Below are 14,105 nucleotides of genomic sequence, written 5' to 3'. Positions count from 1 at the left end.
GCGGCATCACATCTGGAAGGATCTTACATCGGATTGCCCACTATGAGCGAAGTTGCGATTGACCAGTGGGTTTGGATGCTGATGGCTACATCCTCCCTTGTAAAGTCATATGTAATCAACTTGCAGGCTTGTCCCTCCAGAAATGGTGCCATATTGGGACCAGGTATTAGTCTCTGCTGTTGGCATATTAGCCACTCAGCAGTAGTGTTAACCAGGTCAGCCTTGGGGAGGGAGGCTCCCAAGACATCTACCCCAAGTGAGGTTATCACAGGGTTTTCAAGCAGCTGAAGGCTAGTCTCCTTGGACTGTTTTTAAGTTTCAGGATCCAAATTCTTGTCCTGATCAATGCTGTTAACTTTCACTTGAAAAATGGTGTGTTGGTGAATTCAACTGTTATAATTTAACAGCCCACGCAATTAAATTTTGTGTTCGGTTTTTAGCAGTAGCAGCTTTGTGGCTGTAAGAACTAAGAGATTCTTTTAGGGCTATCATGGAAGCTTTCTGCTTCTCAGAGCCATGACTTGAGCTGAAAGTTAATGGATCCAAGCTTGTGGTTTTCTCTTAAATGTTCAAGTGCACTCAAAATGATCTAGCCCACGGTCAGGCACAGAAGTCACTCCTAAGGTACATGTTTGACTTGATATTTCATCACAGCAAACTGCAGGCTTGATTAATTGTGATGCTGCTGCATGAAGTAGGTGACTAGCATTCGTTTCCCATGACCGGGAGCTCAGTACTGCACTCAGGCCCAAGCACAAAACCAAATCAATCCCCAAATCTCATCTTTAGGGGGCTGTCTTCTGGACCACTCCCTGCCCCAAGTTTATATCAGTTTGGATCCAATCAGGAGACTTAAACTGAGAAAGTTTGATAAACATAAAGAATTATGAAACTGTGATAAAAGAGTAACTGTAAGATATAAGAAAATTTTGTATGATAACCTAGGGCTGAGGGAGAGCACCCGAGGAAAGACACACTTGGAAGGGAAGCCCCTCCCCACGCTGGGGTTCAGATCCTGATGGCGAAGATAAAATTGCAGGTCACTGGAAAGCAGAGTTCGCTGGTTTGCCTGGGCCAGAGCTGGTCCCCAGTTGGCGGGCAAGCAAGAAACAATGCTCTGGGGTTCAGAGGTAGGGGGACACAGGTGAGCTGCAGCTGGTGGCCAAGCGTGTGGGCATGCGATGGAATGGGGCTGCTGGTGCAGCCCGGAGCATGTGGTGTCCGTACGCTGAGCCACAAGCAGTAATTGGGTGCACAGGTGTGCAGAGGGGGGTGGTCCGTGGAAGGAGGGGAGCCAGGGGACAGGCATCTTGGCAGCCGAGGAGGTAGAGCCTGGTGTGAGCAGGAGGCTAGGAGTGTGGTCTCTCTCCAGGGAGCCGTGGGAAGGTGATCACCATTCCAGGCGAACCTTTGAGGTTGCTGCTGCATAACTGAGAGATGTCCTCATACCCTGGCTGCTGGCCGGCTCTGCCCCTACTGGGAGCACTCAGCTCTTTCTTCCAGCAGGGTCCCTCCAGGCGCCCTCTACTGAGAAAGGTTAAGATCACACTCACGGTGAAGGAGAAAGGCGTAAAGAAATGCTGTTTGTTATCACAGTATTGGAGAGTGAATTTGGAGCTGAGTGGCAATAAATTGATAACTGGCATACTAGGTCGTGTGAACATCTATTTTCCCGTCAGATTCTCATGCAACAGTTTTAGTAACAAAATGTCAAAAAATGTGTATGTGTTATCAAAATTTCAAATAATGCAAAAGTCTAAAAATAAGCAGTCCTCCATCATCCCTCCATTCACCACCCTCCGCACAGGTAACCACTGTCTCTAGCTCAGTGCAGCTTCATGTCTCTGAGCGTTTTTTTCTGTCTTTACACACAGACATGTAGTTACACGTAAATATGCTTGTCAAAAATATGTGCTTAGTTTTTGTATAAAATAAATGGGTTCATATAGTTCCTATTGAGCTGCAGCTTTTTTTTTTTACTTAACAGGACATCTAGAGATCATTTCATGTCAGTACACGGACTCACCCTATCAGTGGCCACATAATATTCCCCAGAATGGGCATCCCATAGTTTATTTAACCAGCCCCATGGTTAAAACCCCAGGAGGTTTTTCCAGGATTTGGGAGAGAACTATTTTATTTTTATTTATTTTTATTTTTTTTTAAGATTTTATTTATTTGAGAGAGAATGAGAGAGAGAGAGAGTGAGAGGGGGGAGGGTCAGAGGGAGAAGCAGACTCCCTGCCGAGCAGGGAGCCTGATGCGGGACTCGATCCTGGGACTCCAGGATCATGACCTGAGCCGAAGGCAGTCGCTTAACCAACTGAGCCACCCAGGCGCCCAAGGGAGAGAACTATTTTAAATAGTGCTGCAATAAATTCATACCTTTGTGTACTCGTGCAAGTAGTTTTAGAAGTTAGACTCTTATAAGGAAGTTGCTAAGTCAGAGGGTCTGCACATTTAAAAGTTGGATAGATAGCACTTCATTTTCTTCCATAAGGGCTGAACCAATTTATACACCCACCTAATATGTGTGAAAGTGTTCATTTTTCCACATCTTCAACAATATTGGATGCTCTTATCCCCTTATTTTTTTGTCAGATAGCCAAAACATAAAAAATAATTTAAATTCATATTTACATAGTCATTAGGTATGTCTTCATATTCTTTGACTATTTTTCCATTGTGTTGTTTCCATTGGTGTAAAAAGGAGCTCTTTACATGGTCTCCATATTAACCCTTTGTTAGAAATGTTACAAATATCTTCTCATGTAGGTCACTTGACACGTATTCATTTTTATATTTTTATTTTTTTAAAGATTTTATTTATTTATCTGTCAGAGAGAGAGAGCACACACGCACAAGCAGGGGGAGCAGCAGGCAGAGGAAGAAGCAGGCTCCCTGCCTGCAGGGAACCCAATGCGGGACTTGATCCCAGGACCCTGAGATCATGACCTGAGCCGAAGGCAGGCGCTTCACCTTCGCCAACTGAGCCACGCAGGCACTCTTGTTTAGTTTCTAAATATTTTCACATAAGATAGTATGATTATAGCCCTTGGCCATTTTTCTTTTGGTTTTATTTTCATTTTTAAAAATTACTTAGAGCCAGGGCACCTGGGTGTCTCAGTCCGTTGAGCATCTGCCTTTAGCTCAAGTCATGATGCCAGGGTCCTGGGATCAAGCCCCGAGGTGGGCTCCCTGTTCAACAGGGAGTCTGCTTCTCCTTCTCCCTCAGCCCCTCCTCCCTGCTTGTGTGCTCTCTCTCTCAAATGAATAAATAAAATCTTCTTTAAAAAATTTCTTAGAGCCTTTTGTATTTTTAAGAAAAGTACCTGTTTTTCACATGTGTCATATTTTTTCCCTTTTCGTTATTTGTTTTCCTAGTTTGTTTTCCATGGATTTTTTTTAATGTGTAGAAGTTTTTTAATGTTAATCATTTTAATAAATAACCAGTAATGTGATTTAAAAACTCAAAGTCTCATTCTGTCCCTGTCCTTATTCAACTGATTCCACCCCCTCACCTACCAGTCACCAGTTACTAGATTTTCAGAAATCTTTCCAGAATTTTTTGTTTTTCAAATAGAAGCAAATACAAAACATACATATTGTTTTTATTCCTTTTTATATAGAAGTGTACAGAAGCCCTTTTTTTTTTTTAAAGATTTTATTTATTTATTTGACAGAGAGAGACACAGCGAGAAAGGGAACACAAGCAGGGGGAGTGGGAGAAGGAGAAGCAGGCTTCCCACTGAGCAGGCAGCCCGATGTGGGGCTTGATCCCAGGACCCTGGGATCATGACCTGAGCTGAAGGCAGACGCTTAACGACTGAGCCCACACCCAGGCGCCCCTAGAAGCCCTTTTTATTTAGACTCGTTCTTTTTCTGTGACTTCTGGGTTATATATCATGCTTAGAAATTGTTTCTGTTTTGAGAGTGTAAAAATAGCCAAGATTTGTTCTTATATGGCTTGATTTTTTTTTTTAAGATTTTATTTATTTATTTATTTGACAGAGAGAGACACAGCGAGAGAGGGAACACAAGCAGGGGGAGCAGGAGAAGGGGAAGCAGGCTTCCCACTGAGCAGGGAGCCTGATGTGGGGCTCAATCCCAGGACCCTGGGATCATGACCTGAGCCGAAGGCAGATGCTTAACAACCGAGCCACCCAGGTGCCCTGGCTTGATTTTTTTTTTTTTAACATTTAAATCTTGAATTCCATCTGGAAAATATTTTATTGTAGAGATTAAGTAATGAAATAGTGTTTATTGCAATTCTTCCCATATGGCCCATTGTCTCATTTCAAGTATCCATTTGCAGCAATCTGAAATGCCATCTTTATTACATGCTCAATTCCCAGTTCTTTTTCTGGCCTCTTCTTCTATCAATCTATTTGCTTATTCCTGTGCCCGAACAACAGTTTTAATTAACTTTAGTTTTATATTGTGTATTTGATATCTGACATATATCTGTTCTCTCATTTTCAAAATGTTTTAAAATATTTTTCAGCATTTTCTGTTTAAAATGATTTTTTTTTTTCTGCAAGTGAGATTTAGAATCCGTATGTGCTGGGACGCCTGGATAGCTCAGTCAGTTAAGCATCTGACTCTTGATCTCAGCTCAGTTCTCCATCTCAGGGTCATGATTTCAAGCCCTGCATTGGGCCCGTGCCGGGTGTGGAGCCTATTTTAAAAAAAAAAAAGAATCAGTTTGTGCTTCCCCCACCCCCAAAGATTGGGAGTGGGGTTTTTTTGTGTTTTTTTTTTTTTTAATTTTATTTATTTATTTATTTGACAGAGAGAGAGAGACAGTGAGAGAGGGAACACAAGCAGGGGGAGTGGGAGAGGGAGAAGCAGGCTTCCCGCGGAGCAGGGAGCCCGATGCAGGGCTCGATCCCAGGACCCTGGGATCATGACCGGTGCCGAAGGCAGACCCTTAACGACTGAGCCACCCAGGTGCCCCTGGGAGTGGTTTTTATTGGAGTTCTCATGCATTCATAGATCAGTTTGGAATGTTCCTCCAGGTTTTCTATATCTTTGAGTAAACTGATTTGATTTGATTTTTTTTAAACTTTTTTTTCTTTTTTTTTAAAGATTTTATTTATTTTTGAGAGAGAGAGAGAACGAGCACAAGTACAAGCAGGGGGAGGGATAGAGGGAGAAGCAGACTCCCAGCCGAGCAGGGAGCCCGATGCGGGACTCAATCCAGGGACTCCAGGATCATGATGTGCCGAAGACAGTCGCTTAACCAACTGAGCCACCCAGGCGCCCCCCTCTTTCAAGTTTTTATTTAAATTCCAGTTCATTATCATACAGTGTAATGTTAGTTTCAGGTGTAGAATTTAGTGATTGGTCACTACAGAAAACACCTGGTGCCCATCTCAGCAGTGCCCTCCTTAATTCCCATCACCTATTTAACCAACACCCCCACCCCAGCCCCACCCCCCGCCCTCTCCCCTCCCATCACCCTCAGTTTGTTCTCTATAGTTAAGAGTCTGTTTCCTGGTTCACTTCTCTTTCCGCCCACCCCATGGTTGTATTTTGTAAAAACTTTTGTTAGGTTTATTCTTGTTTTTATTTTTTATTATTTGTTTATATATATATAATATATTTATTAATATTATCTTGTTTTTATCATTTTATTTTATTATCTCTTCTTTTATTGCCATCATGATTAGGGTCTTTTAAAGTCATATTCTAATTGATTCTTGCTATGATATATAAAATTTATCAGTATAGAAAATACGTAGGTTTTTGTTGATCACTCTCCTGAGCTCTTTTGTTCATTATTCCATAGCCTGCTTTGGATTTTCTAAGTAGACAATCACATTATTTGTGAATAGCAGCAAACTCACTCCTTCTCCGAAATATAAACCTCTTTTTATTTTTTTTCTTAAATTATTTTGCTAGAACCCCAAGAAGAATGTCAAATAGAAGATAATGGTAGGCATCTTTCTGATTCTTATCAGGAAGGCTCCGGAAATGATACTTGAGGAAACACTCCCCTTAAACACTGCTTTCTCTTGGCTTCCTGGGATAAGGCCCACTCCTTTTCCGTCCCCTTGTCCCCACCTCCAGCCTTCAAATGATGGCATGCCTCAGGCCTCCTACTCCGTCTTCATGCCACACACACTCTTGGCGACCCACGCCCATCTCAGATTGCAGTCATCTCGTGCCAGCTTGTGATTTCTGTTACTCCCATAAGCTGAGCATTCAGAGATTGACATCTCTATCCCAGGACTCTGTCCCCCCGGCTCTGGAGTCACCGAAGAACTCCTCTGGGATTTCTTTCAAGTACTGCTAACTAAGTGCCTCTAAAATGGAGATCATTATCGGCAAGCGTTGAGGGGGACCCCTGGCTGGACAACCTGCTTTGGTGTTAAAAACCAGAAATAGGGGGCACCTGGGTGGCTCAGTCGGTTAAGCGACTGCCTTCGGCTCAGGTCATGATCCTGGAGTCCCGGGATCGAGTCCCGCATCGGGCTCCCTGCTCGGCGGGGAGCCTGCTTCTCCCTCTGACCCTCCCCCCTCTCATGAGCTCTCTCTCTCTCTCTCATTCTGTCTCAAATGAATAAATAAAATCTTTAAAAAAAAAAAAAACCAGAAATAGAAGAAAGGCTGCCTGCCCTGAGAGACCCCCCTTAGAGGGTCTGATTTCCTGCTAATGGAGGCCCAAGCCAGCCACCACACCCTAGTCCTACCTTAGTTTATGCCCTGGATATTGACCAAGTAGCCTGTCTCTTGTGCCAGGAGCTCCTGCCATCCTCGGACACTTGCCCAACGAACCACGTCCTGCCCTGCCAACAGCCTCTGCTCCATCACCTGCTGTCCCTAAGCATGCATGTGGTCAGTTGCCCGAGCTGTTTCTAGTCATCGCCCTCTCCCACCTGTGGGGGGCCTTGCCTGCCCTGTGAAGGACAAATGGAGGCTTTAGGGGTTCCTCTGGGCTCAATCCATCTGGACGCAGGGTCATGAGGAGGCTAATTTCTGCTTGCCTCTGTGTGGGCAGGAAGTATGAGCTGTACAGCATGGACTGGGACCTGAAGGAGGAACTCAGGGACTGCCTGGTAGCCGCTGCGCCCTATGGGGGCCCCATTGGTATGTCACCCCTCTGCCACTGCATATTCTGGGACAATGGGGTGAACTCAAGGTGCATGATGCCTGGGGTCCTTGCTGTCAGGTGGTTCTTGCTAACGTGGCCACCCCTCTTCCCCCCCATTTCTCACCCCCTGCTAAGATGCTTTAAATTTTGGTTCTGAAGCTTGCTTCATATGGGGTGGGCCTGGGGAACTGGACAGAAAATCTCTTCTTCAACTACAGCACTGTTGAGGAACCCGTGGCGGAAGGAGAAGGTGGCCAGCATACGGCCAGTGCTTGAGATCTACTCTGCCTCTGGCCTGCCTCTGGCCAGTTTACTGGTGAGCACCCCTGATCCCCCCCTGGGGGCTAGGCTGGGTCTGTGTCCCAAGGACAGCCTCAGGAACCTCCGTCTCCTCTGCAGTGGAAGAGTGGGCCCGTGGTGTCCCTAGGCTGGTCAGCTGAGGAGGAGCTGCTCTGCGTGCAGGAAGATGGTGTAGTGCTGGTCTATGGGCTTCATGGCGACTTCCGGAGACACTTCAGCATGGGCAATGTAGGGACTGCAGGGGACTGGGGAAAGGGATGGAGTCTGGGACTCTGGCTCCCTCAACTCATGGCCCCTCTCCCCAGGAGGTGCTCCAGAACCGGGTCCTAGACGCCCGGATCTTCCATACTGAGTTTGGTTCGGGGGTGGCCATCCTTACTGGGGCCCACCGCTTTACGCTCAGCGCCAATGTGGGTGATCTCAAACTTCGCCGGATGCCGGAGGTGCCGGGTGAGCCCTGATATCCCTGAGACAGACATTCAGCGCCCACAGATGTGCCTCCAGACCCGGGGGGTGGGGGGGCCCGGCAAGAGAGGCAGAAGCTGTGGGCTCTGGTCGTCCTGAAGTTGTCCCCTTCCCCGGCCGCAGGTCTGCAGAGCGCACCCTCGTGTTGGACCACACTGTGCCAGGACCGAGTTGCACACATTCTTCTGGCCGTGGGGCCTGATCTTTACCTCCTTGACCATGCAGCCTGCTCGGCAGTGGTGAGGGCCCTGAGTGGGAGTGAAATGGAAGGAAGGGAGTGAGGGAGGCAGTGGGGGAAGCTCCGAGAAAACATCTGGTGTCTCCCTGGCCTGTCCCAGACGCCCCCTGGCCTGGCCCCCGGAGTGAGCAGTTTCCTGCAGATGGCAGTCTCCTTCACCTACCGACATCTGGCACTCTTCACAGACACAGGCTACATCTGGATGGGGACGGCATCACTCAAGGTGTGATCCTGGGACAACGTGGGGGCACCCTACCTTGTCCAGGAAAGATCTGTTAGCAGTAGGGGAAGGGCTTTTTAACCAGACTGGTGACTACCGGGACAGGGCCATGATGTTCCCTGCACCCTTTCAGGAGAAGCTGTGTGAGTTCAACTGCAACATCCGGGCCCCCCCCAAGCAGATGGTCTGGTGAGGATGGGGGTCTTATGTTGGGGGTGGGCACAGCCTTATTTCCTGGGACACCTTGATTCATCTTGTCTAATGGCCAAGCCAGGTGGAGCTTGCATTTTATCATCTCTGCCAGTGCATACTTGAGGGAAACCCCTGTCCCCTTGTGGGCCCCAGATGCCCCTGGGAGCTGACAGCACAGGGGGAGAGGGGAGCAGATGTTGGTCAGAGGAACGGGATAAGGGGTAGCACACATGTTCAGGGCTGTCCCAACGCCTGCTGTAAGCAGTGATGTGGGAAGGTAGGAGACGTGTCTGTGGGCCCAGGGTCCTGTATGTGTCCCAGATTGTGTGATGCTGCCCACAGGTGCAGCCGTCCTCGGAGCAAAGAGAGGGCTGTCGTGGTGGCCTGGGAGAGGCGGCTAATGGTGGTGGGTGACGCACCTGAGAGCATCCAGTATCCTTGGAGGGCTGCCTGCAGGGGAGTGGGAGGGGAAAGGAGGAGAGGGAGGGTCACCTGCCCCGCCCCATTTCTGGGTATTCTTGGGAACCTTGACCAAGCTCGGGTTTGTGCTGGATGAAGATTCCTACCTGGTGCCTGAGCTGGATGGGGTCCGCATCTTCTCTTGTAGCACCCACGAGTTCCTGCATGAGGTTCCAGGTGAGGCCCTCACAGGATACCATGGGACCCAGGGCAGGATCAGGGCATTGAGGCAGTGCTGAGGATTCCCTGCCCTCCCAACACTCACCAACACTTTCTCCTAGTGGCCAGCGAGGAGATCTTCAAAATTGCCTCGATGGCCCCTGGAGCACTGTTGTTGGAGGCCCAGAAAGAGTACGAGGTAAAGCCCTAGGCTTCTTCCTGGATCCCAGGATGTTCTTCTCCTTCCCCTTCCTAATTGGCTCAGCCCCATGCCCCTGGCTGGGCAAGGTAGACTCAGCCAGGTGCCACTTGTCAAGAGAGGAGTCCAGGCAGGACACTGGGCTGGGGAGAGCCAGCTCAGGTAGACTGAAGTGACATGGTGTCCTCCCTGTGGTGATGGGGAGGTGCAGGGAACCCCTACTATGCCCAGCCCAGGCACCAGTCCGGGCTACCATCAAGGCTCCTTGCCAGCAATTGTGGCGGATATGGCAGGGGATGTATGGGTACCTTGGGTGGACTGTGGGCTAAGGGAGTTTGGGCTTTGGCCTCTGCAGCCCCTCCATACCAGCCCATTTGAACCACAGCCCAGAGGGGTGGGGGGACCAGACATGGGGGTGTTCTCTATCATATCACCCCATCCCTGGCACCCTCCCCCACCCCCTAGAAAGAGAGCCAGAAGGCAGATGAGTACCTACGGGAGATCCAGGAGCTGGGGCAGCTGACCCAGGCCGTGCAGCAGTGCATCGAGGCTGCGGGACATGAGCATCGGCCAGACATGCAGAAGAGTCTGCTCAGGGTTGGCCTGGCCAGAGGGGCTGGGTGGTGGGTGCTGGACGGGGCGGGTGCCCTAGAAGGAGGGGTGGGGTGACCGGTAAGATCTCCTCTGTTGCCCTCTGGCTCTTCTCAGGCGGCCTCCTTTGGAAAGTGTTTCCTCGACAGATTTCCACCTGACAGCTTCGTGCGCATGTGTCAGGACCTGCGTGTGCTGAATGCCATTCGGGATTACCACATTGGGATCCCCCTCACTTATAGCCAGTATCCTCAAACGAGCTGCGAGGATGTTTACGGTCAGTGGCGGTGGGGGAAGGGGATGGGGCTGAAGACGCTGCCTGCAAGTCCTTGGCAAATAGGGCTCATACCCCAGCTGGATCCTTAACCAGGTAAAATGCAGATACAAGCAGCTCACCATCCAGGTGCTGCTGGACAGGTACAGTAAGCCCCAGGGTTGTGGGAGGAGGGCTCTATGTGGGCAGGTAGTACGGCCCCTGCTGGCTTCTTGTGGTCACTGCTCACCCATTTCTTTGGGAGCTGGGAGCCCTGAGTTACAGGCTGGGGCCACTCTGCCCTCTCTTTCTATCCCACCTCACCCCCATATATTTTATCCCCTTGCCTGCCAGGCTGGTGTTGAGGAGGCTTTACCCCCTGGCGATCCAGATCTGTGAGTACCTGCGCCTTCCTGAAGTGCAGGGCGTCAGCAGGATCCTGGCCCACTGGGCCTGCTACAAGGTGAGGACGTAGGGTGGGCTTCAAAGTCATTTAGAGGATTCCAGGCCCCCATGGGATGTGGGAAATACGAAGTGTAGAGCTCAAGGGGGAAGTCCTGATCCAGGGCCAGTGTGGGCAGGGGGGTGAAGGATGAGATCCAGGTGTGTGTGACAACCCCCCTCTATCTGCAGGTGCAACAGAAGGATGTGTCCGACGAGGATGTTGCTCGGGCCATTAACCAGAAGCTGGGAGACACACCAGGCGTCTCTTACTCCGACATTGCTGCGCGGGCCTATGGCTGTGGCCGCACGGAGCTGGCCATCAAGGTGTGGGTGCCCAGCCCTCCCCAGATGCTCTGACACTGGTATTTGAGGCCCCCAGTCCAGCTCCTTCTCTCTGTGCTTTTCTCCCCACCCCACAGCTGCTGGAGTATGAGCCACGCTCTGGGGAGCAGGTACCCCTTCTCCTAAAGATGAAGAGAAGCAAACTGGCACTGAGCAAGGCCATCGAGAGTGGAGACACTGATCTGGGTGAGCAGGGTTTGAGAGAGGGCAAGGCTGGGACCCCTGGGCTAAGCACGGGGCCGGGCCAAAGTCCCCACACCACCTTATCGTTCCTTAGTGTTCACGGTGTTGCTGCACCTGAAGAATGAGCTAAACCGAGGAGACTTTTTCATGACTCTTCGGAACCAGCCCATGGCCCTGAGTTTGTACCGACAGGTGTGTGCCCTGGGCAGGGGTGGGGCTGGAATCTCCTGAGCCCCTGAGCTGGCCTTGCTGACTCACTGCCTGTCCATGGCCCCAGTTCTGTAAGCATCAGGAGCTAGAGACACTGAAGGACCTTTACAATCAGGATGACAACCACCAGGAGCTGGGCAGCTTCCACATCCGAGCCAGCTATGCTGCAGAGGAGGTCTGAGGTCCACAGAGTGGGTGGGGCCTGTGGGCTGGGCTGCTGGTGGGGCTCCTTCTCCAGGCATCTGGGCCTCCTATCTGGTACACACCCCAACTGGTCCTCACTGTTTCGGGAGAGTCTGAGAAGATATGAAGCCAGGATGGTGGTCGGTCCCAGGGGAGCCCGCCTCCCCACTAGGGACACTGGGGTGGTGCCCCCAGTGGCTAAAGCTGGCCCTGGCGACCCTGGGCGCAGGGACCGGGGAGAGAAGTGTAGCCCGAGTAGGGAAGGCTGATGTCCTTGGTGCTGTGAGCTCAGGCTTCCCTGCTTGCCCCTGTAGCGTATCGAGGGGCGAGTCGCGGCTCTACAGATGGCAGCTGACGCCTTCTACAAGGCCAAGAATGAGTTCGCAGCCAAGGTTTGCCTTACTCTTTTCTGAGGACCTCCTCTGCTCTGGTCTTGCCTCCTTGTCCCTTGGCCCCGTCCGACCCCATCTGGCCTCATCTCTGCCCCAGGCCACGGAGGATCAAATGCGGCTCCTGCGGCTGCAGCGGCGCCTGGAAGATGAGCTGGGGGGCCACTTCGTGGACCTGTCTCTGCACGACACGGTCACCACCCTCGTCCTCGGCGGCCACAGCAAGCGCGCAGAGCAGCTGGCACGTGACTTCCGCATTCCGGACAAGAGGTAGGTGAGGCTTGGGCCACGGGTAGGTCCTGGGACCGCCCTCTGGCCCCGCAACACCTGCGAGCCCAGCTTCCCTGCAGGCTCTGGTGGCTGAAGCTGACAGCCCTGGCGGATCTGGAAGACTGGGAGGAGCTAGAGAAGTTTTCTAAGAGCAAGAAATCGCCCATTGGCTACCTGGTGAGGCAGGGGCCCTGCGTGGACCCCACGCCCAGGGGTGTAGTCCTGGGGAGGGGACCAGGCCCAGAGACAGGCAGATGGCCCATTCCTGCATCTATTCAGCCCTCCCACATAGTTAGCACACTCATGGGCTAGGTCTGTGGGCAAGTGGGCCCGAGTTAGCCCACAGATGTTGGCCAGAGAAGGAATGAGCTGCTCTCCTCAAGGAGGCCCGCTGCGGGCACTGTGTGCCGAAGGGAAAGTCTCATGGAAGTAGGAGGTGGAAGGGCACTGGGGGGGCATGTTCGGGAGGCAGTGGACGAGACCAAGGGGAATTGTTTTCTGTGGCAGGTGGTTCAGTGGTGTGTCGGATAGGTGGGATAAGGGCAGCCGTGAGAGAAAACACAGGCCCTGAGAAGGCAAGGGACTCCTATTGCGAGAGGGTAGCCTCAGATGGTGGAGTGGCCGCATGGACAAGGCTCTAACAGATCTGTGGTATAGGTGGTTCCTGCCCTGAGACTGCGGAGATCACAACTGTTGTATGTGTGTCAGGGCGGGGGTGGGGCGAGATTATGCACACTGAAGGGCATATGAAATACACAGGGACCATGCGTCCGTGGGGCTTTTGCTCATAAGAGAGAGGACAGGAAGGCGCTGCCTTATCTTCTCCTTCTCCCCAACTTCTCCTAAGCCCTTTGTCGAGATCTGCATGAAACAACACAACAAATACGAGGCCAAGAAGTATGCCTCCCGCGTGGGTCCTGAGCAGAAGGTCAAGGCCTTGCTTCTCGTTGGGTGCGTCGGCTGAGAGCCCTGTGGGTGCTGGGTGGCTGAGCCAGGGGGCTGATGAGGGGCACGGTCTGTGCCCTTGGGCAGCCTGACACCTTCTCCCCTCCTCCTCAAACCACAGGGATGTGGCTCAGGCCGCAGATGTGGCCATTGAGCACCGGAACGAAGCAGAGCTGACTCTTGTGTTGTCCCACTGCACTGGAACCGCAGACGCGGCCACGGCCGACAAGATTCAGCGGGCTAGGGCACAAGCCCAGAAGAAGTGAAGGGCTCACCCTGTACGTCACCCTGCGCTCTAGGCTTGGCAGAAGCGTCACTGCTTATCCAGCTTCTTTAGAGCTGAGCTAAACCTAGGAGCTGGGGTGGGGTGGGAGCTGGGGGTCTGATTGTAAATAAAGTTGGGACATTTTAGAGCACTTGTCTCATTCAGTCCAGCCTAAGCGAAAGCATGCTGGAGGCAGAACCATCCAGACACTTCAGCAAAACTCTGTGTGTTTGATTGTGTTGGGGCTGGAGGGGGAGCTCCTCAGCGATATTTACAAGAGACCTGCCCCTCTCCACAGTTACCGCAGAAAGTCCTGTAACTAAGCTCCCAGCCCCTAGGAAGATTACGAGGAGCTGTGCAGAACTCCAGCAGCAGCCCATCAAGAGCCAATCTGAAAAGCGTTATACACGTACACACAAGAACCATGCTAAACACTTCACCATTGCTATTTCGTTTATTCCACAAGACAGCCCTGTGAGGTGGGTAACATCGCCCCATGTTACAGAAGAGGAGATTGAGGACTGAGGAGGTGTGGTAACAGGGAGTATATGGCAAAACTGGGATTTGAAACCCGATGGCGCTTGTGGGGGTCTCAGAGCTTCTCCTCAGCTATTGTGACAGAAGAGGGATGACTGAAATCGGGCCCTCTGAGTGGAGGAGCCTGAGGCAAGGCCCCCATTCGCACTATAGTAAGGGTTGGAG

At 51.3% G+C, this 14,105-nt stretch overlaps 1 protein-coding gene across 3 annotated transcripts in view; it reads left to right on the top strand.

Annotated features, from left to right (window-relative positions):
- Positions 1-13,876, top strand: part of VPS16 (VPS16 core subunit of CORVET and HOPS complexes) — a 22,936-nt gene extending 9,060 nt beyond the window's left edge. The window contains exons 2-25 of one of the 3 annotated variants that reach the window (XM_021689003.1): positions 7,004-7,092; positions 7,315-7,412; positions 7,496-7,624; positions 7,702-7,846; positions 7,985-8,100; positions 8,200-8,322; positions 8,453-8,508; positions 8,854-8,943; positions 9,053-9,147; positions 9,252-9,328; positions 9,794-9,925; positions 10,037-10,164; positions 10,301-10,336; positions 10,527-10,635; positions 10,806-10,940; positions 11,036-11,144; positions 11,236-11,333; positions 11,419-11,526; positions 11,849-11,926; positions 12,024-12,193; positions 12,274-12,370; positions 12,851-12,892; positions 13,041-13,144; positions 13,260-13,876. In XM_021689003.1, coding sequence (XP_021544678.1) covers positions 7,004-7,092; positions 7,315-7,412; positions 7,496-7,624; positions 7,702-7,846; positions 7,985-8,100; positions 8,200-8,322; positions 8,453-8,508; positions 8,854-8,943; positions 9,053-9,147; positions 9,252-9,328; positions 9,794-9,925; positions 10,037-10,164; positions 10,301-10,336; positions 10,527-10,635; positions 10,806-10,940; positions 11,036-11,144; positions 11,236-11,333; positions 11,419-11,526; positions 11,849-11,926; positions 12,024-12,193; positions 12,274-12,370; positions 12,851-12,892; positions 13,041-13,144; positions 13,260-13,404 — 2,509 coding nt within the window. In that variant the 3' untranslated portion in view covers positions 13,405-13,876. The remainder of the gene's footprint in view (positions 1-7,003; positions 7,093-7,314; positions 7,413-7,495; positions 7,625-7,701; positions 7,847-7,984; positions 8,101-8,199; positions 8,323-8,452; positions 8,509-8,853; positions 8,944-9,052; positions 9,148-9,251; positions 9,329-9,793; positions 9,926-10,036; positions 10,165-10,300; positions 10,337-10,526; positions 10,636-10,805; positions 10,941-11,035; positions 11,145-11,235; positions 11,334-11,418; positions 11,527-11,848; positions 11,927-12,023; positions 12,194-12,273; positions 12,371-12,850; positions 12,893-13,040; positions 13,145-13,259) is intronic. The other 2 variants (XM_021689004.1, XM_044918610.1) reach the window with 2 other exon arrangements.
- Positions 13,877-14,105: the final 229 nt, after the last annotated feature.

The sequence above is a fragment of the Neomonachus schauinslandi genome, chromosome 10, assembly GCF_002201575.2.
Source record: "Neomonachus schauinslandi chromosome 10, ASM220157v2, whole genome shotgun sequence".
Classification (NCBI taxonomy): Eukaryota; Metazoa; Chordata; class Mammalia; order Carnivora; family Phocidae; genus Neomonachus; species Neomonachus schauinslandi.
The sequence above is the reverse complement of the archived record's forward strand: the minus strand, read 5'-3'. Positions and strand labels throughout refer to the sequence as shown.